Source organism: Camelus ferus, chromosome 33 (assembly GCF_009834535.1).
Source record: "Camelus ferus isolate YT-003-E chromosome 33, BCGSAC_Cfer_1.0, whole genome shotgun sequence".
NCBI lineage: Eukaryota > Metazoa > Chordata > Mammalia > Artiodactyla > Camelidae > Camelus > Camelus ferus.
In genome coordinates, this window is record NC_045728.1 from 7,124,142 (window position 1) to 7,149,370 (window position 25,229).

The window sequence follows — 25,229 nt, forward strand, 5'->3', positions numbered from 1 at the left end:
GGAGTGTCGTCACTTCCGCTCTGTCTTGCCGAGGGGGTGGTGCTCGTGAGCGCGCGAGGAACGGGGTCGGGGCGCGGGGCGTAACCCACGAGCCCGTGTGTGGCCCGCTGGCAGTGCCCCGACTGCTCCAGCGTTGAGGACGTCCAACATCCTTTAGGAAAAGGAGTAAGTTGAGCTGAAGAGCTGATTGACTGGGCGAGGCAAGGGCCCAATTGAGGGAAGCACCGGAGAAGGATGGAATAAAGCGGGCCTGCAGGGCTTTCTTGAGGAACGAAGTAAGCCAGCAGTAAATCATACTGATCCCTTGTACACCTCCTTACGTTTCCATGCTGTTTCATACGTATTCTTATATGTAAACATAAAAGCCTCGTGAGTGGTCTACCTTTCTGCTCCAAAGTCTGCTATAATCTTGGGATGCTTCATTATCACTGTGAAATAAATACCCATTTGTTCGTTCATATATATTATAATTGAGAGCTTTTTGTATACTAAGCACTGGAAATATATAGCAGTGAACAAAGCAGACCCCCTTGTTCATGGAATTTACAACACAATGAGAAATAACCAGATAGACTCATGAATAAGTAAATAAATGTGTCTGATGCTGATGAGAGTTGTAGAGTAAAAGCAGAGAAAGATAAAAAGTGTATTGGGGGTAGGAGAGAGGAAATTTTAGATAGGATGAACAGAGAAGGCTTCACTGAGGTACTTTGGAGCAAAGACTCCAATGCAAATTTCTGTGATAATGGAACAAGCTACTGTAATTTTCTGATTGTTTCAGGTGGAGGGAACATCAAGTACAGTCACTCCAGGGTGTCTGCCTGGCTGAGAAACAGCAAGGAGGCTGGTGTGACTGGTGCAGAGTTAAAAGGAGCAGAGTGTTGAGATAGGAGGTCAGAATAGGTCAGGTTAGAGGGTGAACAATCACATGGAGCATTATAAACCACTGAAAGACTTTGAGATGGGGAGCCACTGGAGGGTTTTGAGCAAAGGAATGCCATAATGTGACTTAATTTTTTTTTAATCACTCTGGATGCTGCACTGAGAATAGACTGAATGGGGCAAGGGTAAAAGCAGGTAGACCAATTAGGAAGCTATTCCAATAATCCCAATAGGAGATTATGATGTCTTGTATCAGAAAAGTAGTGGTAGAGATGATAAGAAGTAGTTGGACTCTGGATATATTTGGGAGGCGGGATTTTCAGGACCTGTTGAAGGTTGGATGTGGAGGGAGTGAGTGAGTGTGTGTGTGTGTGTGTGTGTGCATGTGCGCACGAGAGAGGACACGGACAAAGGAGAGAAGAATCAGGAAAATTCCTGAAATTATAGACAGATAAGAAGAGAGGTCCAAGGACTGAGCCATGGGGTTTTTTTCAACATTAAAGAGGCTGGGAAGAAGAAGAGGGGAGTGCAGAGAGATTGGGAAGGATCAGACAGTAAGCTAAGGAAGAAAAGGAGTGTGTGATACCTTGAAAGCCAAATGAAGAAAATGATTCATTGAAGGAGACAGGCCATCTGTGTTAAATTCTGCTGATAGGTCAAATAAGATGAGGACTCAGAACTGACTACTGGATTTAAAAATACATAGGTCATAGACAACTTTTATAAGAGCATTGTTTCTGAAGTAGTTTGAGAGCAAAAGCCTGATGGGGTAGACTTAAAAGGAGGGGAGGAGGAATTGGAGACAGCAATTTTAGAAAACTCTTATTATGAATTTTATTGTAAAGGGACACAGAGAAATGGGTAGCTGAAAGGAGAGAGAGGACCATAGGAGGGTTCTTTAATATCACAGCACGTGTTTTGTTGATGGGAATTATCCAGTAAACAAGAGAACAATGACAATGCAGGAAAGAGATGGGAGAAATTTTGTGTCTGCGGGCAGGAAGGAACAGGATCTAGTGAACAAGAGAGAGTGAGATCGAGTGAACGGTTGGAGGCACTGGCCTTAGACAGCAGGAGGGACACTTCATTATAACAACAGTAGTGAAAATAGAATACTGGTAATTGGGTGAGATGGTGGTGGGATCTTGTGGAAGTTCTCTTCTGATTGCTCTGTTTTCTCTGTAAAACAGTATTGTAGCCAGCCTATAAGGTGGCCTCTAATGATCCCCACCTCCTGGTATTCACGCCTTTGTGTAGTCCCCTTTCACACTGTACCAGAGGTGCTCTGTGTGACCAATAGAGAAGGGATGCTATGCCACTTCAGAAATTAGGTTATAAAACATACTGTATCCTTCCTCTCTCCCCCACTCCCTCTCTCTCTCCCTCCCTCTCTCTCTCTCTCTCTCTCTCTCTCTCCCCACCACGTAGTCTCATTCTCACTGTCTCTCAGATCACCTGCTCTGGGGAAAGCCGTTTATGTCATGAGCAGCCATATAAAAAGGCCCACTTGGCAAAGAACTGAAGGCTCCTGCCAGCAGGCTGGTGAATGATCTTGAAAGCGGATCTTCTAGCCTCAATCCAGTCTTCAGAGACTGTAGTCTTAGCCAACAACTTGACTGCTATCTCTTAAGAAACCCTGAGCCAGACTACCCAGCCAGAAACTGTGTAAGATAATATTTGTTGTTTTAAGATGCTAAATTTGGGGGTAATTTGTTACAAAGAAAGAGAAAACTAATACAAAAAGAAAGCAAGTTCATCGATTATTAAAATAGAGGGAGAGATGTTGGAGGTTTGAGGGAGGAAGAATGGCTATTGCTGGCTCCAGAGACTTGAAGCCCTGCTCCAGAGCACTCCTCATCGGAGCTGGATAATGTCTGATGTGTGTAGCGGGGGGATCCCTGGCCATCGCTGCACAAAGCCCTGAGTCACTGGGCCCTTGGCAGCAGTCCGCGCCACGCAGAGCTCAGAGATTGACTATTTGGTCATCACTATTCTGTTTGTTATTGACTGACCCACACTTGTAACAAATTAGAAAACGCGGTTGGTCACCTGTTAGTCCTAAGGGCCTATCCTAAGGAGAACCTCCCTGGAAGTGGGAAACCTGCCTGTTCCCACTCTCACGGGATGTGTATGTTGGGAACCCAACATCAGGCAACTGGGTCGTACCCACAACCACTCTCTTCCCCAAATTTGAGCAGGATTTCCCAGGGCTAACTAATGTTCTGGGCTATTTCCTGGAAGTCCTCTTTGATCTTCCTCCTCCTTATCTACCTCTCAAAATAGCCTTTCTCACTGGAATAATCAGTGAGGGTCCTTCTGCTTGCCTGTGCAGACCAAGTTTCTCCTTGCTTAGCATTTCATTGTAAATGGTACCAATAACAGATTGTTCTAGTTAAGCCTGGTTGTCTCGACAGCATCTGCTGTACTGATCTTTGCAAAAAATGCTGTAATTTTACCATGGATGCAGAAGTCTTTTCTCCTTTCTCTTGGTGGGTATTTTAAAAAAAATTAACGTGGGAGGCTCATTGTCCTTCTCATCCAGGATGGACACAGGAATGGACTTCCCAGAACCTCTTCAAGGAAGGACTTGTTGGCCCAGCTTTTGAGAGTGTGGTAGTCCTTCCAGATGTCAGCTCCTTCAGCAACGGCCTCAGCTTCAGAGAGTGGCCTCGCCTTCCCTCTGAGGAGCAGCAGCATCCTGAGACTGATGGGCGTGGATGGAAGGACCTTGCTGTTTCTGGAACAACTCCCATGAGCCATCACTTCAGCTTCAGAGCTCCCTGTGGGCTTGACAGAGGCTGTCCAGCCTGCATCGCAGCTCAACTGCTCCCTCTGCCTGCTCCTCCTTCCGTCCACAAGTGTCAGTCTACAGCACATTCCCTGATAACATTCTGAACTCGAAACTCCTCTGCAGAGTCTGCTTCCTGGAGTACCCAGCTACGACCCTGAGTGTATTTCGGACCCAAGGACCGAGGAACTGACAACTATCAGGCCGTGTAACTCCCAGTGTAAAAATCCACAGATAATCCTTATCATTAGTCTTTCTTTTCCATCAAAGAGAGAAGCAACATTTCACAGAGATGGTCTAACCACAATTTAAAGTCCTTCCCATCCTCTGTTGACACTTTTGAGCCTCCGGATTAAGGTAACTCTGAAGGTTACCCCACCTCTAGACTTTCTAAATACGCCAGCCAATAAAATTCTTTATTGTGAACGCCAATTTGCATTAGGTTTTACATTGTTTGTAACATTGAGAGCCCTGGGGTGAGCAGAGTAGAGGGAGGCCATTGATAAAGCTAGGAGAATGGAACAGATAAGCAGAAAGATTCAGGGCTACCTACAAAAATTGGTTCCAGGAGCTGCCTCGGTGTTTGAGTGCTCCAATTCTAAATGCATGAGACATGCCTCTCCTGATGGTAACTTTTCTGGGTAGCTGTTCTTCAAAGCCAAAGAAGTTTCACTAAGATAAGAGACTTTACCTTAACACAAAGCTAGTTTGGGCCAAAGTGATTTTATCTATCTATAAATTGTTACCTGTATTATTCACTATACTTTTGACTTTTTTAGAAAATGTACAAAAATATAAAAATTGCAATCATTAGAGATAATTGAAAAGATACTTTTAGAGCCTCCTTTGCATTCTCTAAAAGCAATTTCAAAAATGTTTTATAGAATAAGTAGCAGGCAGTCAAAGTAACTCTTTGGAGAAAACCAGGTCATTCGTTTTGTGTGTTCTTCTATGATTGTTATAATTCTCCACTATTAATAGTCTCATTTTCTATCCCAGATCTCTAGGGACAGCAGATTACAGTGCAACAAACAAAGATTTTGGAAACAAACGAGGATTTATACTCTGGCTCTGAAATTTACTGTCTATGATCAAATCACATAATCTGGGTCTTTGTTTCTTCATCCTCTACGTGAGGGAGCAATTAACCTCTAAGGATTTTTTGTGAAAATTAAGGTAATGTATATGAAATGCATGATATGTAATAGTTTTTCAATGACTGCTTGCTAATTTTTTTTTTTTTTCAGAAGTCATCTCCTACCTCTAGAAGGGTGATTTGTCTACACATGGTTAGGCACGTGGTGGGCCTGGGATAGTATTCCGTTCTCTTGGATATCGTGATTAATCCAGAGCTGCATACGTGACCTATGCCAGGCTAAATATAGTCCTCTACCAAGATTTTTTTTAAACTACTATCATCAAAATTCTCCTCCCTGGATGACCTGGAAGACAAGCCGCCCTGTCCAATATGTTAGCCACTAGCTACACATAGCTATTGAAATTTAAATTAATTAAAACTAGATAAAATGTATAATTCATTTCCTTGGTCCTACTGGCCCCATGTGGCTAACAGCTACTGTTCTTGCCAGCACAGATACAGAAGTTATATTGGGCACCATTGATACCCTAGACAGACTGGCACCCCCTCCTCAAAAAAGTGTAAGAAGGTTTGTGAGAATGAAGCTGACACCAAGACATAAGCAAGAGAGTCAACTGGTAACCACCGTGGCTTTTGCGTATCTCATTTCCAATTATTCTGGCTCCCTTCAAAATTTGGTTACGTGATGCAAGAAATTCCTCCTTTTTGCCTTCAAACAGTTCAAGTTGAACTTTTGTCATTTACAACCAAAAAAATCATGACAAATCACATTCCTTAGCTTGCTGGGCAACAAACCAGATGCAGAATCCCAGAGGGCTAACTCTAGTGAGGATCTATTAGCGAGACAGAGCTGGCCCCTGAAAGAACTGCAACTAGGGTTGAACATTTTGGCCTGTCTTCACGGCCACCTTCCCTATGAACTTGGCTGAAGGCCTCATTTTAAGAAACCGTATCTCTGCTGAATCCCATGTAGCCCAAATCCATCTTCTTAGTGTCCTCAGACTCACCACTGGAGACCCATTCCGTTACTGATTTAGTTTTGTTTTTTTAAGTTCCCATTGCCTGCCTTATCCTTCCTGGCCGTATATCTTGTCTCAGAGCTTCCTTTTTTCTACCTGCTTTTTACTTTTGAGCCTGACTGAAGGCAACCTCTTTCAGGAATGTAGTATGTGAACTAGACCAAGAAGCACAGGCTGAGTCTGCACTATGTTGACTTATGAACTGTGTGACTTTGAGCAGGTTACTTAACCTCTCTGAGCTTCATGTTCCTCCTTGGAGCAGGGGGTGGTGGATCTTACCGTACAGAGTTGTTAGAAGATTAAATAAGACAATATTCTAAAAGACAGTTTGTCCAGGGCAGTGCAAATATATCATCAACCGTATTACTTATAGGTTTAGACGCAGCTTTCCCAACTATCCTGAAGCACCGAGGCAAGGGTTGTGTTTTCTGTTACTTTTGAATGTGCCACCTTTCCCACATCCCACTCCTCTTACCAAAGCCTGGAACATGGAGTGCTCTTCACACAGTAGGCAATTATTCGGTGCTGGCCAGCTGATTTCCATTTCTGTGCCTCCCTCTTTGGGAGGAGGGTGGGAGAGAGAGGATGGGAGTGAATCCTTTCCGGACATGGTTGGTGGGAGGACACCGGCTAAGGATCTTGGAGGAGGGAAACAATGAAACCTTTCATGAGTCAGGGGTAACTTGTGGCTCCCTATGATTTTTCAACCTGTTTTTATTTGAGCACCGAAGTTCTGCAAGAACAGAACTCCAGAGATGTTCTCTAGAATGTCCTTGCTGCTTCGTAAATAGGTCAGCAAAATACAAAAAAACAAAAATAAAACAACACTTGAACGCCAATTAATTTCTCCCTGTTTTTCTGGAGAGTTGCTGAATAAGGCACGTTCAGCAACCATGGACACAAGCCCGAGTTCCTCTCAATTTCTGAGGGGGTGGGAATTCTATTCAGAAATCAAATATTTACTTTCAGCATAAAACACTTTGATGTTTTTCAGTTTTCCAGTTTGGACCTGGGAGCACCTCCTCCCTGCCTTACAGAAATATACCCAACGCTGCCCCAGGATCACATATTCCTCCCAAAAAACCCCACACCCCACACCTTTTTGAAACATCCTGTCTCTGCAGAACACTTTTCTTCCAAGCAACTCCTCACATTTACAGAAATCTGCAGGCAGCAAAACCAGCGTTCAGGATGAAGGTCCCTGGAAGGGCAGGGGAGCCTTTTGACCCTATCTCAGAAGCAAGCCAGCGTTGGGCTACCTAGGGGAAATTTCAAAAGAAAAAGGAAAGAAAAAATGTCATTGGGGAAGGCCATTCCTCACTGTCCAGGCCCACAAAAAGCTTGTTTTGTTCCAAAGAGAACTAGCTAATCTGTCTCTTGTTCGATGGTTGCTGGAGCAGCAAGGCCCTGCCTCCTCTCAACACAAAGCCTCATACAAATTCCTTGTTTCCCAGGCAATGCACTGCGGCTCTACAAATTCTCTGGCTGCTGTTGGCCTCCTGAGTCCTCCCGCTCCCTCCATTCTGGCAAACTGAACTTCTGGTAGGGACGGCTCTGGCACCATTCACATATGGGTTTATGGAACAAAGAATCAAAAATAACTTCAGCAACGAGAGAAGGTACCAGGAGCGGGCAGAGAGGTCCACCTTACACCCCGGAGCTTCGTCAGAGGGTGGGTGCTGTGGGTAAAAGGCTAGACCAGGAGGTGGACTTCCTGCTGATGACTCAGGGAGGTGGTCAGAAGTCTCAGCTTTGCTGGTGACCAACCTGGGTTTCTAATCCAAGTCCTGCCACTTAGTAACTATAAGACCTCAGCAGGTTGCTAACTTTTTGAAAGTTTAGCGTTTCTAGTTTGTAAAATTGGATTATAATAGCTACTGGAAAGGAGGTATTGGGAGAATTAAATGAAAAAATATAAAGTGCCTGGCAGAGTATTGTGAGGAGCAGCTCACACACGCACAAACACACACAGACACACAGAACAGTTAGAGGAGGAGAGGAGGTTTGGATGGATGCCTCCCCACGAGGGTCAGACCAGAAATCGGTGGGGGGGTTGACTTCTTACCCCTTAGAAGCAGCCCCTCCCTATACGGGATGGCAGTTGGTGGATAAATATCCCAGCTCCCTTTCCCCGGGGGTGGGATAAGTCTGTGGCTTATTCTTCATTATTTCCCACAGGATTACATTCGGCTGCCCAGCATAGTAATTTGCTTGATATGCAACCTTCAGGGGCTTCTTCCCCTTCCATGTCTCATTCCCTCAATATATTACCTGGTTTTGCTGGGATCACCTTTCAGATAAACTATATAACTTCTTGTCTCAGGGTCTGCCTCTAGGGGAGCCCAGACTAAGATACCAGTATTTCTCCAAATTTCCATAAGCCTTAGGCACTCAGGACCATCTCTGACCCCAAACTCCTGCTTCAGCTGAATTAGTCTGTTCAGAGATCATTTCACTGTTTTATATTGCTGTCCTCCTGCCCACCATGTTAATCCAGACCTGGGACTCAGTCCTTTGTCTTAGTTTTAAACACACACGCGTGCACGCATGCGCACACACACACACACCTGTATTAGTTTTCTATGCTACATAACAATTGCTACAAATTTAGCAGCTTAGAACAGCATACTTTTTTTTTTACAGTTCCTGTGGGTTGAGAGTGCAGGCACAGCTTAGCTGCATTTCCTGCTCAAGGTTTCACCAGACTTCAATTAAGATGTCAGCTAGTATACACCAGAAACTAACACAACATAAATCAACTATAACTCGGTTAAAGAAAAAAAAAAGATGTCAGCTGGCCTGCATTCCTTTCTGAGGCTCAGGGTCCTCTTCCAAGCTCATGTAGTCATTGGAAGAATTCAGTTCCTTGTGACCGTAGGACAGGTTCCTATTTTCTTGCAGACTCTTAGTTAAGGGTTCTTCTCGGCTCCTAGAGGCCACCAGCATTTTCTTGCCACGTGGCCATTTTACAAATGGCAGTTTACGTCTTCTAAGCCAGCAGGACCATCTCTCTCTCTCTGGTCTGCTAAATCTGAGTCTTTTATAACATAATCTTATCAAGAGAGTAGCCATCCTATCACCTTTGCCGTATTCTATCAGCTAGAAGCGCACACACAGGTACTGCAGTTGTGTACAGTAAGCCTTCCTGAGTGTTTGAAGAAGACAGAGGAGAAGGGGTTTCATAGTGTACCAATGCAAGCTGTTCTTCCATTTTCCTCAGCTTTCCCGCCATCCCTCTCCCTCCCTCAACCCCTCTCCCCTTCTTCACTTCTCTCTGCTCTTTCCCCATCCCCAAATTCCTGTTTTCTATTGCCTATTTTTTTTGTCCCTTGTGTTTAACACACTCCAGGTGGCATATCTAGATACTTTTCTTCCTAAGGACCATTCCCTTTGCAAGAGGAATTTGAGCACCATTTGTTGGAACATTTTTCTTTTTCATTCTGCTACTACAGATTAAATACAATGTAGTGGATTGTAGGAGACAGGTATGACTCAATAAGAGGAAGTGAATGAAGGGAAGGAGGGGGAGAATGCTAAATATAAAAATCACCACTGATGTTATGTTATTAGCAAGGACAAACCTCTCTCTAGTATATCAGTGCCAGAGCATTCTTCCTGGAGCCTGGAGACAAAGAACAGGCCCGTGGGTGGGGACATTCTTAAATCAAATGGTAGAGTTGTTATAATTGGTATTATTTACATATCATGTGTGTGTGTGTGTGTGTGTGTGTGTGTGTTGGAGGAGAGTTTCCGTTCTGAGCTGCAGTGGCACGGTCTGGCGGTCTGGGTGCTCATCACAGAGGCCAGGGCTGCACGGGTGCATGGGTGTGGAGTCAGAATCCCAGAGCCCCTGCCCGGGTGCCAAGCAAGAGTGGCCTGAAGCAACTGTGTGCAGCAGAAGGGCCGAGAGGACGGGGCCACGCTGCTCAGGAGAGGACAGCACCCTCGGAAATGCACCTGCTGAAGTGCTCAGTGGAGGAAGGGGTATGAGCCTCGGCTAAGCCAAGGCATTACTGCCGTCAGTCAGGCAGGACATCTGCACCACTGTTTCATAGCCACGTAGTGCAGAGCTCAGAGCTGACCCTGAGAGGAGACCCATAAGAACGAAGAGATACTGTCCATGCCTTCCTGCCCTGGAGAGTCTCCCAGGCTAATGAGGAGATGGCCACAATAACCACGTTTTCTGATCCCAAAGTGGGACATGCGGACTGACAAGTATAAACATACTTTTGAAGCTAAAGAAATGTAGTTTTTATAATCAGGATATCCCTACAAAAAAAAAATCCAGCCTGAATCATCAACAATTATATGGGACAGACACACCCACAGGGAAAATCCCAAAGAATACATGGAAGGCTAACACGAGCTCAGCTAGGACAGCAGAGATCGGTGGTGGGTGAGAATAAGCTGGCTTGACTGTTGCCTTCTGTCTCTGTGACCCACTTGCCTGCTGGATCAGCGGCTCCCCTCAAAGTGAGTCCCAGTTATTTCTGGGAATTCACAAAAGGGTGACTCGTAGGTGCTCACACAACAGTCTGTCAACTTCAGTCACTATTTGGTGACTGCCCTCACTCCTCTGGCCCAGCCACCCTCCCCACAGCTGCCCTAACCCAGCTGCTCGAGAAGCCCCCCAGCAAGTTCTCACCCTTCCAATTCAGCAGCTGCCTGTTGAGCACCTACTACGTGCCCCGCCCTGTGTTAGGCAGCAGGGCTTCAGAGACCAGTAAGACACTGTCCTTCAGTCGAAGAGCTCTCTGATTTTGAGACGAGAAAAGCACATAAGCAGATGATATACGCTTCTAAAAAGACTTGAAGCAGGATTGCAAAATTGCTCCTTCTCCATTCAGACATGCAAAGGCACAGTGTAAGTTTGTGCCTTTGCAGCTGCTGGGATCTCCCACATGAGCCTCCCACCCCTCAGGGCAGCAGAGGAAAACCAAATGTCGGTGCATCTTGGTAAACGCATTCTAACCCAACCACTCGGATTATTCTCTCAAAGTAGCTCAGTCTCTGCTTGGATCAACCAGCCTCTCCAGTTTCCTCCCCCACCGCAGCTCCTCTCTGAGAAGGGCTGGGGTGAGTGTGGGTGGTGTGGCTTAGGGGGGGTCCTTGTGACAACAGGGGGTGATAGTGTCTGGGGACCTGTGTGACCTCAGGATTCCCTCTGGTCTCTGAGTCTAGATTGCTCCTGGTCTGAGGGGCTGCACACCGACTCCCACCACGGCCGTGTGTGGCCCCTTTGCTCCCTGTCCCATCCTCTGGCAGTTCTTTACCCTCTAGCACCTCAAGGTCCCCTCAAGGGAGCGTGTGGGCACTTTGGGGCATTTGCATACTCTGTGTGGGTATGAGGAGCCTCAAGTTCATCCCTAGAGCAGGGGAGGGGGCACGCGGAGAACTTAGAGCGCGCCTATGTCTCCTCTGTCACAGTTCTCTTTCCACAGTCCTTCAGGATGACAAAGGCAGACTTCAGGCTTTCTATGTCCTGAACATCATGTCCTCCTTTTATCTCTGACGATAAGCCTCGAGGCCTAACCATCACAGGCCAAAGAGGCCGTTTGTCTGTACTATAGACGAACACTATGATCTGGTCCACAGGCTGCTCCGTGATAAATCAAATGAGCAGGTGAAAGAAATGAAAATACCCTTTTGTTCCTTACAAGCCTTTCTTCTTGCCACTGACTGTAAAATACTGTTTGATATCAGAAGCTAAATATTACGCTTCTCTCTCTTTTTCATTATACACCTGCTGAAACAACGTTAACTCTACGAGAGGCAGACAGGTGCCTTGAAGACATGGAAAACCCCTGTCCCACCGCAAGGGAGAAGACTTGGAAACTGTGAGGGGAAAAGCCATAACCATAAAGATGCAAAAGGGGAAAAAAAAATCTAATTTGTCAGAATATTTTTTGGAGTTCCTCTGTGAACTTCAAAACCAACATTTCCCACCTCTTCTTCCCATCCTTTTGTTCAAATGGGCTGTGCACTGAGTCTTCAGGTCTAAAAACCTGGCTTACACAGGCTTTCTCCAGTATATAAAAAGTATACTTTGAGAGATAACTACTGCGTTTACAATTCTAAGACCAGCATTAGAGACAACCAAAAGGGGAGATGGACACTTTGGTCTCACCAAGATATAAAGCTCCCTAAAGAAATGAAAAAGAAGAAGAAGAAGGTTTTTTTTTTTTTTTAATTTCAAATGTCATCTCTCTAACAAAGAATTTCCTAGGCACTCTACTGTACTAAATCTTCATCAATCCTGTCAACCATTCCCACAAGGAAGCTACTGTTTACCCCATTTTACAGATGTGAAATCGGAGGCTTAACAAGGTTATGTACCTGTCCCCAGACCACACAGTTAGTATGCAGACATCCATTGACAACCCTCATGAGAAGGGGTGGACGTGGTAATGATGGGGTCAGAGTAGAGCTGGGGCGTTCCTCCTCATTGCAGCCTCAAGACTTGAGGAACCAGCTGGGCTGTAGCAAGTGACAGAACCCCAGGATGCTGGCTCCCAGGGTATTACCTTCATCTTTGCTCTGACCTGTTCTGGAACTTTGGCTGGAGGCAGGGAATGAATATAGTGGCTTCTGGGAAAAGGTCCCCAGCACCTACATGATTCTATGATAGGAGAGAGGGGACCGGGACAGGTATGAAAATAATAGAATTCAAGCCAGTTTCCAATCTTCTTCCCTTGGGGTGGGACAGGGGTTTTCCACGTCTTTAGCAGTTTCTGGACTGTCTCATTCCCCAGCTTTTTAAAACTTCTCCCTCCCTTTTGGAGCTTATTGGAGGTCTGTCCCTGGCACACACCCTTCTTTGCAGGAACAGGGAGTGTGGGGTGGAGACAGGATAAGTTGGAACAGGCAAGGTCCAGTTAGTCCCAGCCTAGTCGCTCATTGAACCCAAATCCTCATCTCCCCCTGGTAGCGGGGCTCAGCGCGGGCGGGCGAAGAACTGCTGGGCTGCTGGGACCCATCAGACTGGAACCCACACTGGAGGTTATCTCCTAAGCAGATAGCCTCTTCCGAACTCGGGGTGTAGAGCTTTGAAACTAGAAAATGCCAGGTCTGAAAGAGAGGAAAGAACAAGTCCAGTAACACACAGAGCTCTGTGTATTCAGAGGGAACTTGGCAGGGTTGTGTTCGGGCAGAGAAACTCCGAGTGGTACAAAGGGACGTGCCCAGAGTGGAGAAATCATGCTAATTGTCTGCACCAGAGCTGGAGAACGCCACCCAAAATGAAGAGAGAAAGGGAAGCCCTGTCCAGAGCCTTCGGTGCCCTGCGCCTCGCTCCTTTTGTCTACCTGCTTCTGATCCAGACAGGTAGGAGACCAGAGGGTAAGGCAGGGTCTGGAGAAGGGACCCGGGGCTTTCAAAGGAGAAGGAGGGGGAGGTGAGGGCCAGAGTGCCTTTGGGGAGGGAGGAGGGGAGAAAGCTCAGCTACCGTGGGAAGCATCTCAGTGAATTCCGGCATTAGTGTTGAATGTATTTCTTCACTCTGTGTGCCTCCTGCCCGGCTGCTGCCCCCTCCCCCAAAAGGCTGCATGACCTTGGAGCTCCCACGGCATTCAGTACATTAGATGGAGGGCAATGAGCCATTTCTTATGGGATGTCTTGTTGGCGTAGGCCAGTCCGGCATTCTTTAGGAGGGATTATGGTGGGGCTGGGAGGGGTGGGGAAATCTTGGTTTTGTGCCTCCCCAACCCCTCAACCCTGGCTTCTCTGATGGTAAAACTGCAACGGAGAAAAAGAAGTTTTGGAGATAATAAGCCTCCTGGTTTGGATGGTAACACCGACCTATCTGTAATCTACCGCGCGCCATAAACACCCACCTCCTGTACGCCCCCTATCAACTCCTTGGAGAAATGATCTTATATTAAATACATGTGCTTAAATGCACACGCACGCACATGCACACTATTCCAGAGAGATGCAGCGATTATTTTAATAAAATGCAGAAACTACTATGAGTCAGATATGCAGAGGGTGCCCAGTATCAAAGAGGATCACACCCACTCCATCAGGAAGCCGGTGCTGGTGGTGCAGGATGGGGGTGGGGCAATATCAGGAGCGGTTCGCTGGGAATGTCTGCACTAAATTTTAAAGGATGAAAAGAGTAGATAGGTGAGGGAGTGAGCATTATAGATGGGAAATGGGCCAAGGTCAACAGCTTGAAATGATGTGACTCACTTAGAAGCAGCCCCCTCAGTCAACGTTGCTGGAGAGGAAAGAGTGAATTGAATTAGGCGAGACTTGTTAACTATGCTAAGGAAACTGGAATATAATTTGTAAACAATGGGAGGTGGGTTGGCATTGAATGGTTTTTAAACTGGTGATGGGCAGAGCCAGACGTGTATCTCAGATCACGCCCTCTGCAGGGAGGCACTGGAGGTGAAACTGGAGACAAACAAGATGGGAAAGGAAGCCTGTATCCATTTGCTAGGGCTGCTGTAATGAAGAACCACAAACCGGGTGGCTTCAACAACAGAAATGTATTGTCTCACAGTTCTGGGGGCTAAAAGTTAGGGATCAAGGCTGTACTACCTCTGAACATGCTCAGGAAGGATCTGCTCCAGGACTCTCTGCTGGCCTCTGGTAGCTCCTTGGCTGTGGCAGCATTAACTTTAATCTTCACATGATGTACTTCCTGTGCTTGTGTCTGTACCCAAATTCCTCCTTTTTATAAGACACCAGTCATCTTAGATTAGGGGGCCCACCCCAGGCCAGTATGACCTCATCTCAGCTTACTACCTCTGCAATGACCTCATTGCCAAATACGGCCACATTCTGAGGTTCCTGGGGCTAGGACTTCAATATATGAATTTTAGGGGACACAATTCAACCCGTAACAAAGCTGTTGCAATAGTTCAAGAGAGAAATGACATGGGCTGGAATTAGAATAAAGAGAAAGAGAATGAGGGATGTTGAGATAATATTTGGAGGGAAAGTCAGTACCTAGTGATTGATAGGAAGTGAGGGGACCCAGAGAACGAGGTAAGATTTCTGTGTGAAACCTTCAATAAAAAATGGCGCAGGGTTGGGGGATATGTTAATTCCTGTTGCCTACATTGAGGTTGAAATACCTATGAGGCATTTGTGGGAAAATGTTAAATAGCCAGAAGCTAGGGGGCCTGAGGTCAGGGTTGGAAAGAGGTGTCTGGAAGTCAGCCCATAGGTGAGATTTAAAACAATGGGAATGAATATCACCTTGGAGGTGAAAATGGAACATTGAACAACCCCAAGTCTTGCCGAGGATGGCAGAGAACAAAAGCGCATTGAGAAGACCAGGAAGGAACAATCAGAGAGACAGGGAGAACTAGAAGACTGCGGTGTTCAGAAAGTCAGGGGTGTTGGGAGTTTCTTGGAGAAGCCACATCAAATGTATCAAGAAGGCCCAACATAACAAGGACCTGAAAGAACCCACTGGATATGGTAATTAAGAGGTTAGTTACCATTAGCCTCTGTGAGAGCAGTCTCCATGGAAATGACAATGAGTTGAGGAAATGAAAGCTGACAGTATGGAGATAGTGAGTTGGGAGACGGAGGTGCACAATGAAACATACACATCAGAGATGTCCCTAAATTCTTTCAGGTCATCAAGTGGTAAGGAAAAAAAACTACAGAAGGATCTTGGCAGTCAGTGCAACTAGGCAAAACAAAAGGTGACAAAGGATCTTCTATGTGGGAAAATGTAACTTCATAAGTATAACCAAAAATATTCTAAATGTAAACTGTGCCAATAAGATATCAGTTATGACCTATGACAGATGAGAGGTAGGTAGCAGGGTCAGGCCATGGTGCTGCCGTGGACTCGAGAGCAATAGAGTTGAGATTCTATAAGGAACTTCTGCCACCCTCAATATGTTAAGAGAATATCAACTTCTGTGACAAAATCCAAAATCTAGACTTGGTCAACTTTGACGTGTGTTTTCAATGGTCCCCTAAGATTTATCTCCATCTCCATTTCTTTTAGGTAGAGGATTTAAAAAAAAAAAAAAAAAAAAAAGAAGGTACCCACCACTTTTACTAGTTTTATGGCTAGAATTTAGTGATACGGCCATACCTAACTGCAAGGGAGGCTGGGAAATGTAGTTTTAAGATTAGCAGTAAAAGTGGTGCTGGACCGTGTGGCCCTGGCTCCCAGAAGTTTACCTGAATCCCTTGTTTTCCTCCGTATGGCAGCAATCTCAGGCAAGTAACACTCAGTCTTTAGTGCTCTGTCCCTAATATGGACTAATGGGGCTTTCCTAAATTCATCACAGCCCTTTTCATGGGACATTCAAGCAAGGCTTTTCTAGGGTCTAGGACACAATTTACAGACATAAAAAAACCATGCCATAAATCTAGATAATCTGATTCGCAAGATTTTCCTCTCTGGGATCCTAGAGCTGTTCCATCCTCTCGGGACCCAGTAGGAAGAAGTCCCTTGCCTGAGTTCCACCCTTTTAGCCCTAAGATCACCTCCACATTATAGTTGCTGCCTTTTTTTTTTTAAATTACAATTGAAAATTACATACAGGAAAGTGCATTTAGCATAAGGATACAGTTTGATGAAGCTTTAAAAAGTGAACATACTCATTTAATCAGTCCTTGAGATCAAGAAAAAGAACATTTCAGCACCTTAGAGACACCCTCATACTATTTAAGTTACTATTGCCTTCCCTCCAGGGTTACAGGGGTGTCCTAACTTGTAATATAGATTCATTTTCATATCTTTGAACTTCATAAGAGCAGAATCATATGTATGCATTCTTTTATGTAAGAACACCAAATTTTGTAAGAGTCATTCACGTTGTTGTTGAAATTGTAACTCGTTTGGTCTCAGTGCTGTATTCTATTCCCTTGTGTGAATATACCACAATTTATTTATCTATTTAGTTTTGATAGACACTTTGGTTGTTTACAGTTTGGAGTTTTGCAAATAAGAGTTGTTCGAACATTCTAGTAGATGTTTTTTGGTGAACAGATACACACGTTTCTTTGGGGGATATACTCAGGAGTAGAATTGCTGAGCTATAAGTATGTGGTTACCTATAGTAGACGTGGCCAGAGTTTTCAAAAGTGCTTGTATCAATCTACGTTCCCACCAGCAGTGCATGAGAGTTCCAGGTGCTCCACATCTTCACCAGTATTTGTCTCTTCTCTTTTTTATTTCAGCTTTCCTAGTGGGTATGACGTGGTATCAAATTATGGTTTAAAACTGCATTTTCACCCATTATTATTAATAAGTTGTGTGTTTTTCATATCTTTTTTTAGCCATTTAGAAGTCATTTTTTGTAAAGCACCTGTTCCAAGCCTTTTGCCCATTTTCTGTTGAGTTTTCTGGATTTTTAAAAAAGTACTAATTTGTAGAAGTTTAAAATATATGTTTTAGGTGAGTCATTTATAGGATATCTATATTACAAATATCTGCCACCTGACGGCTTGCCTTTTTACTCTCTCAATGGTGTCTTTTGACGAACAGAAGCTCTTAGTTTTATTGTGTCCCATGTATCATTTTCTTCTTTTATGGGTATTACTTTTGTCAAGAAATCTGTGTCTGTCTGCCCTCCTATGTTTTCTTCTTAAAACATTATTGTTTTAACTTTCACATTTAGATCTACGATCCACCTAAAATTGCTATTTGTGTGAGATGCGAGGTAAGGGTCAAGATTCATTTTTTTCCTACACAGCCCAGCATTATTTATTGAAAAAAAAAAAAAAAAGTCTTTCTCCACTTCACTGCAGCATCACTTTTGTCATAAGTCAAGCAATCCTATATGTCTGTTTTTGGACTCTCTATTTCGGTCCATTGATCTACTTGTCACTCCCTGTGCCAATATCACAAAGCAAACCTTGTGGGATTTTGACTGGTATTGTATTTAAATGTACAAGTCGGTTTGGAAGAAGTTACAGCTTAATAATAATGATTATTCCAATCAAAAACACGGTAATGTCTATGTGCCATCTTAATACCTACTAGCTAGGTACACATTACTGAACATCTACAGCTCTTCTGAGTGTAGATAAAAAGCTACCCCTCTCTTCCTGGATCCCAAGGGCCTTCTTTACAATTTCTGTTTCCTAGTTTTCTCTTCTATTCCTGGGTGATTGACACTTAACATGATTTCACACTCTTGTAGGTCTCAACGTGATAGCATAAGGATACAACACCATAACCCTCCCAGTGACACCCTTATGCAACAGGGACAGAGGAGGGGGGTTGTCTTCTCAGAGCATTTAATGTCCTTTATTATTAATTCATTAAGAAGAAAATTTTAAAACCAAAAGCAGAAGGCAATATTTTTTCCTTTTAGGAAACCATGCTGTGTGCAATTTTATTGTATGCAATTCTGGTCACCACACCTCAAAAAAGAAATAATGGAGTTGAAGAAAGCCCAAATAAGGTCATCTATGATGGCCAAAGGGAGGGAGGGACTTCCTTGCAGAGACAGATCCAAACAAAACAAACAAAAGCCCTTCAAGATGAAAAGGGATATAACTGCTGTCCGTGGGGTTAGTGTGGGTGGGTTAGGCGTACACACAACTGGCACTGTCTCACTGAAACTTTTAAACATTAAAAGGTAAATTTAAGGCAAATACTGGTCAAAGAAAACTTTGCCAAGCAAAAAGGAGCACATGAAAATGAGTGGATGATGGTTTCTTTAAAGGAAGGGGCTATTAAGGGACCGCCAAGGCTATTGGCAGATACATTCTTACACTTTAAAGCCTGACATTCCTTGGCGTCACAGCAGGTCGAACTCCTACTTGACGAGGGGCCACCTACCTGATGGAGTGTGGCAATTTAGGTTGATACGTACATCTGGCTGTGAGGTCAATTTCCTCTTGGTCAGCCTCCAGCGGGAGCAGAGACTTTCTGCCTAATGATGCCTCAGAGACTTGAGGACGATGATTAAGTCAATCGTTTCTCAAGGCTGAGTAGTCCTAGTCCCTTTTATTTCCACTGTGGATCGCAGTCCTTAGCCATTTCCTTATTTCTGTGTCCTGCCTTGGCACCTGTCCCAGTTCTCTGTGTCCCTTGAAAGTTGTGGAACCCTGAACTTAAAACCAACTCCAATTTTGGCTAGAGTTTCGGGAAACAGTGTTTGCTCAGCAAAACACTCTCTTTGTCAGCTTCTGAGAACTACTGCTCCCCGCACTTCTGAACACGCGGAAGAACATCCCTGCGACTCTTGGAGCATATGACTCGTGAGGCATATGACTCGTGGGCACACCCTGTTCACAGGAACGAGGAAGGCGCCCACCTGAGCAACCTGTGTGCTGTAGCTTCTCCAATGGTTTTATCCAGGAGTTTAAATCAGTAGAAAGAGCAGAGTTGAGGGGGAAAAACATCACAAAATCACTACTAGTACCTTGTACAGGATGGGAGAGAGTGGATGCAATGGAAACTCAAGAGGGGACCAGAGAAGAGAGAAGAAAGGGGGGAAGTTCCTTCCACTTTTCCTTGGGGCTGAGACTGTCACTGTCCAGCCTCCTGGAAGGAGGAAATGAGAACCTTGGTGCTTGTGGTCGCTAAACCTCAGGGTGGCCCTGCATATATCACTCTCCTGTGCCGACAGGACCCCTGCTTCAGGCTGGGTCCTGAGGAAGCGGGGTGGATGTTCCCACCCTGGCCTTTAATAAAGATCAATGATTTTTTTCCAGGGCCACCTCAAGTCACACCTACCAAACCTTATTTGCCTATTCAGGGAAATTTGAAAATTTGTGTTTCCAAATCAAAACAAGCCTGGGACCTAGCAGATGCTGGGAAGAAATCTCATCCAAATAATCACAGAAACGAAGAGCTGGAGAAACCTTAAGGATCAGATAGCCAAACGGATTTCAGTCTGATACACAGAACCATAGGGCTAGTAGCACCCGAAGATATGAGGCTGGTCCTCACCACCTCTTCTACCAAATCAGATGTGAGCTAGAACTAAATTTCATTTCCTATTTATATAAAGTTTTGTGGGAACAAACTTACCTTTAATAAAATATATTTGAAAATAGTTGATTTTTGTCCATTCTACCTCCGCCCAGTTAAGACTCCTCTCAATAACAAGCATAAAATATTTATGCATATGGTGGCTTCATCATTAGAGTAGTCTCTTCCACACTTAAGAGTTTATGATTCTAACACACTCGGCAGGTAATGAATCACAGAATGTCACAGTTGGGAAGGCCCCCTAGAGATCATCTTGTCCCACAACCTCATTATACAGACAAGGAAATGGAAGCACAGAGAAGTGAAAGAACAGTCAATTGGCCTTTCCTTGACCACTTCCAAAGATGATGAACTCACTACTTAGCAAAGCAGTTGTTCTAAAAATGGATTGGATATGTTTGTTAAATTAAATCTGCTTTGATCTCCACAACTAACCTTTTCATTTCGTTGCCTCCTGGTTCGGTCTGGGTCCTCCAGGCACAAAGGGAGGAATAGGGTTTGGAAAGGTAGAGCTCTGCTTCCCCAAGTCTACACTGCAGCAGTAGCAGAGCGGGACATAGGGGTAAAAAAGAGACAGGGAACTTCAGATGCAATGACAGTCAAAGGAAGCAGCTGGGAGTGTAGAGGGACCGAGAACCTGACATGTGTGTGCCTGTTCAGTAAACTCAGCCCTGTTCCCAACTGACCTCCTCTCTAGAAGATCTCATCCCTCAGGTGGCTGTATTCCTCTGCAAAGCCAAGTGACACCAACGAACAGCATCTACTCAGGGCCCAAAGCTCCTTAGAAATCTCTGATATGTGAGATATGACTCTGGATGGGGCCATCACTGGCCAAGATGGTAAAATCCCAGAATTTCAGAGCTGGAACGAACTGTTGAGACCTCTAGGTTACCATTCAATCTACCTGTGAGAAATCTGTGCCTCAAACAGATAAGCTACTTCTCCTGGGTCCTAAGTCAACAGTAAGGCCCAAATCTCTGATGCTCCGCCCTGTGTTCTCTCCAGTGCAGTGCAAGTAAGTGACGTACACATTGTGCTTTTGCACTGTGGACTTTAAAAGGCAGTTTCTCTTGCTAACGTTGTCATTCTTATTTTGTGAAAGAGAAGAATGAGGCCTGGAAAGGTGACTTGCCCAAATCCACACAGCCAGTAACTGGTGGAGCCCAATTTTACAAGGCCTTCTGATTCTAAACTCTTCATTTGACCCATCCCAACACCCTCTTCTACAGGGATGCAAATTGGGCAGGAGTTAGGGTGAATTTCCAAAACCATCTACCCAGTTGCGGGACTGTCTTGCCCTGGGCAGGCCTCGTAAGATGCTATGTGTGGCCAGGGCAAGGACAGGGGAGAGCTTGGTGTGACTGGAGTGGTTCAGTTGTCTTCAGGCCCCTAAACTTCCCTTCTGTTGGCACTGTCTTGTAACACACTCTTTTCTTTGTGAATCGACATTTCCATACTTTCTCCATCCCCCACTCTCCCCAGGTCCAGCCCAGGAGAAAAATCTGACAAATTCACCCTGAGGGCTAATGACCTTTAAGTTTCATGGGGTAGAGCTGTTTGTCCATTTTGCTCATTGATATATTCTGAGGACACAGAATGGGAAGAACTCGATAAATAAATGGACCACACAGGGCGTGGGTTAGCTGGAATCTGCCTCAAGAGGGAGGCAATGGGGAAAACCGCCAGAGGCAAAGGTCCAGATAGAAGGAGGATTGAGGGCAATGGGATGGATGTGAGGGATGATGGAGGAGCAGAAGGGCCAGAGCTACAGTGGGAGGGAGATGGCACCAGTGGGTAAGAAGGAAGGACTGGCAGGGCATAAAGGGCCCAGCAGGGTGAGGCATGGAGAGACCAGAGGACTCAAAGATGGAAGTGGAGTAAGGAGCCAGGGCCTGATGCTGCCTTCTCCCCACGGGCCTCTCTGTTCACAGAGCCCCTGGAGGGGGTGAACATCACCAGCCCGGTGCGCTTGATCCACGGCACGGTGGGGAAGGCGGCCCTGCTCTCTGTGCAGTACAGCAGCACCAGCAGTGACAAGCCCGTGGTGAAGTGGCAGCTGAAGCGGGACAAGCCGGTGACCGTGGTTCAGTCCATCGGCACAGAGGTCATTGGCACCCTGCGGCCTGACTATCGAGACCGCATCCGCCTCTTCGAAAACGGCTCCCTGCTTCTCAGCGACCTGCAACTGGCCGACGAGGGCACCTATGAGGTCGAGATCTCCATCACCGATGACACCTTCACTGGGGAGAAAACCATCAACCTCACTGTGGATGGTAAAGTGCTCTGGCAGGGAAGGAGGCGGGACTGGGGAAGAGGATGGGGCTGCATCTGCCCAGTGCACTAGCTAGACCTCAGGAAAACCAGCACAGAAGCCACTGGGGGGCTGAGAGTGAGCCAACTAGACGTTAGAGGTTGACAGGCCACAACTAACACGTATAGAGTGCTTAGCATATGCCAGAAACTACTGTAAGTGCCTTGCATATATTGACTCATTTAAAGCTTATGATAATCTAGGGATAGTTAATATTATTGTTCCCATTTTACAGGTGAGGAAACTGAGGTACAAAGAGGTTGAATAACTTGCCCAAGTTCATGCACCTAGTGAGTTATAGAGACAGTGTTTGAACCCAGTTGGACCTGAGCTTAGCTCAACTAAAATAACTTCTAGGCTGGCTCAGTTTAAGACATCTTGGAAAGGCACCTGGGAAGGAAAAGGAAGGTCCATGAAGGCAGGGACCACAGCTCTCTTGTTCAGCATTGTGCCCTGTGTGCTCAAAAGGTGCCCAATAATAGTTGGTAAATAAATGAGGGAGTGGTTAGATGGATGGGTAGATGGATGGGTGGGTGGATGGGTGGATGGGTGATGATGGCAAAGAACTAGACTGATGATCTCTGAAGACCACAGGTTGAACTGGAAGGTAGGCAGCTGAGAAGGGGAAGGGAGATGCATTTTGGCCCATGGCTCACAGTCTCCTCTCTCCTGGGCTCAGTGCCCATTTCGAGGCCACAGGTGTCAGTGGCTTCAACCACAGTGCTGGAGCTCAGCGAGGGCTTCACCCTGAACTGCTCACATGAGAATGGCACCAAGGCCAGCTACACCTGGCTGAAGGATGGTAAGCCTCTCCTCAATGACTCACGAATGCTCCTGTCCCCGGACCAAAAAGTACTCACCATCACCCGCGTGCTCATGGAGGACGATGACCTGTACAGCTGTGTGGTGGAGAACCCCATCAGCCAGGGCCGCAGCCCGCCCGTCAAGATCACTGTATACAGTGAGTGTCCCTGTTGCTCTCCATGGGGACTCAAAACCCTTAGAGGCAGGTGCCCGGGAGCGGCTGAGGACGTTCCAGATAGAATGCCACCAGAGGGGGAGAGGGGCAGAGAGCACAACGCTCCACAGAGGACAGCACCAGGTGCAAAGTGAACTCCAGGCAAGGTCCACCACTGGCCAGCTGTGCTGCTTGGGTCTCCTCTTCCTTCAGCCACAGGAACCTCTCCTCACCACACCCATTGCCCACTCTGAAGTCTCTCCCACCTCTGCCTCTCTTTCTCCCTAGGAAGAAGCTCCCTCTACATCATCCTGTCCACAGGAGGCATCTTCCTCCTTGTGACCTTGGTGACAGTCTGTGCCTGCTGGAAACCCTCCAAAAAGTCTGGGTAACTCTCCAAGTTCCATTCCCTGTGTACCTTAACCATTCAATCTAGCCCAACCTCAAGCTCTGTTCTTCCTTGTGTCTCTTTAAATGCTTTTCCTCCCCTCACCCCTTTCCAGGAGGTCCATTTCACCATTGCATGTGCTGTTAATGGAGTCACATCATGTGCTCACAACCCCGACAAGCCCAGCACAGTTAATAATGGTTTCACAAAAAATATTGGCACCTTTTGTGAGCCAGGTACTGTGTTTGTGGTTAGCACACTACCTTTTAAGTGTCATTATCTGCAGTTCACAGATAATGACCTGAGACTCAGGTTGATTAAATGACTTGCCCACAGTCACAATGCTAGGGACAGACTCAGGGTGCACACCTAGCTGTGACGCATTCCAAAGCTCTGGTCTGGTCTCATTCCCACTGCACCCACCCTGTCTTCCTGTTACAAGGCCTCTTGTGTGGCCATGATATCCCCTCTGTGTCCCCACGCCCAGAACTTCTCCTGCTCACACTCAGCAGCTCCATTCACAGGGTGCTGGATTGATTTGCAGGAAGAAGAGGAAGCTGGAGAAGCAAAACTCGCTGGAATATATAGATCAGAATGATGACCGCCTGAAACCAGAAGGTGAGCTCTCAGCCACCCACTCACCCATCCCATCTTCACTCAGATCAGTGGGCTGCTGGGAAAAGGCAGAACTGGGCCACAAGGAAGCCAGCTCTGCAGGGCCCCTTCCTCCACCAACTGCACGAAGACTGCAGAGCAGGGAGAGGAGCTGCCAAGGTAGGACCCCGGGTATTCCGGATCCTTTGGTGGAGGTTGTGGCGGGACCTTCCCAGGCCACTGGGGAGCAAAGTGTAGGCGCTGGCTGGTGGAAAGGGATCGGTGCCTGGGCCAGCCACCCCACTCTTTGCTCCGTGCAGCAGACACCCTCCCACGAAGTGGAGAGCAGGAGCGGAAGAACCCCATGGCACTCTACATCCTGAAGGACAAGGTGAGCAGCTCAGGGCTGGGTGCCCCACACTCAGTCAGCCCCCACCACGTTCTGGTCCTAGGGAGGAACACTATAAAGATACCCCTTCATAGTACTCAGAATAACCATGGGAAATATTTGTGTCAGCTCCACTTTAGACGTGAGGAAAATAAGGCTGACAAAAGTGAAATGACTTGCCGAGGATCAAACGAGTAAATAAGTGGCAGACCTAGGCTTTAAACCTAGGTGATTTCCCCACAATGCCACAACCAACTCTGTCCCACGGTGTCCAACGCAGGTGGAAAGAGGAGAATACGTGGGCAAAGCACTCAAGTTAATGCATTTTAACATTTAATGAGCACCTATTATTTGCCAGGCACCATGCTAGGTGTCCCGTTTTGCAAGAAAAACCAGACCTACGTCTGCAGCCTTCCAGGAGATGGGAGTGTGGGGGGAACTGTGTCCTCTCCACCTCGGTATTCCCAGCGCCCTGGAACACCAGGCGCGTTCCCAGACCGAAGGACTGTCCGCTGACCCCCGGGCGTGTGCTTGCAGGACTCCCCAGAGCCCGAGGAGAACCCCGCCCCGGAGCCTCGGAGCGCGACAGAGCCCGGCCCGCCCGGCTACTCCGTGTCGCCCGCCGTGCCGGGCCGCTCGCCGGGGCTGCCCATCCGCTCGGCCCGCCGCTACCCGCGCTCCCCCGCGCGCTCCCCCGCCACCGGCCGGACGCACACGTCGCCGCCCCGGGCCCCGAGCTCGCCCGGCCGCTCGCGCAGCGCCTCGCGCACACTGCGGACTGCGGGCGTGCACCTGATCCGCGAGCAGGACGAGGCCGGCGCGGTGGAGATCAGCGCCTGAGCCGCCGCGGGACGCCCGGGGGGGGGGGGGGTGGCGCC

The 25,229-nt window shown here is 46.6% G+C and overlaps 1 protein-coding gene across 7 annotated transcripts; it reads left to right on the forward strand.

Moving 5' to 3' along the window:
- The first annotated feature begins 11 nt into the window (after nt 1–11).
- On the forward strand, nt 12–25,229 carry HEPACAM (hepatic and glial cell adhesion molecule). Of its 7 annotated transcripts, XM_032472618.1 has the most exons (11): nt 12–275; nt 3,425–4,027; nt 4,670–4,846; nt 7,243–7,407; nt 13,006–13,111; nt 21,644–21,985; nt 22,703–22,984; nt 23,270–23,369; nt 23,914–24,143; nt 24,284–24,354; nt 24,889–25,228. In XM_032472618.1, exons 5-11 carry the CDS (start codon nt 13,027–13,029, stop codon nt 25,189–25,191), a joined length of 1,413 nt encoding a protein of 470 aa, XP_032328509.1. In that variant the 5' UTR covers nt 12–275; nt 3,425–4,027; nt 4,670–4,846; nt 7,243–7,407; nt 13,006–13,026; the 3' UTR covers nt 25,192–25,228. The 7 variants fall into 7 exon arrangements, with proteins under 7 accessions (XP_032328509.1, XP_032328508.1, XP_032328511.1 ...); XM_032472617.1 differs by lacking the exon at nt 13,006–13,111 and having other exon boundaries at nt 7,243–7,460; nt 24,889–25,229; XM_032472620.1 differs by lacking the exon at nt 13,006–13,111 and having other exon boundaries at nt 24,889–25,229.

Coding starts and splice junctions, on each gene's coding strand:
- HEPACAM (XM_032472617.1), top strand. CDS start 7,367: ATGGAACAAAGAATCAAAAATAACTTCAGCAACGAGAGAAGGTACCAG. Junction 21,986..22,702: donor CATCAACCTCACTGTGGATG/GTAAAGTGCTCT, acceptor TCCTGGGCTCAG/TGCCCATTTCGAGGCCACAG. Junction 24,144..24,283: donor CAGGGAGAGGAGCTGCCAAG/GTAGGACCCCGG, acceptor TGCTCCGTGCAG/CAGACACCCTCCCACGAAGT.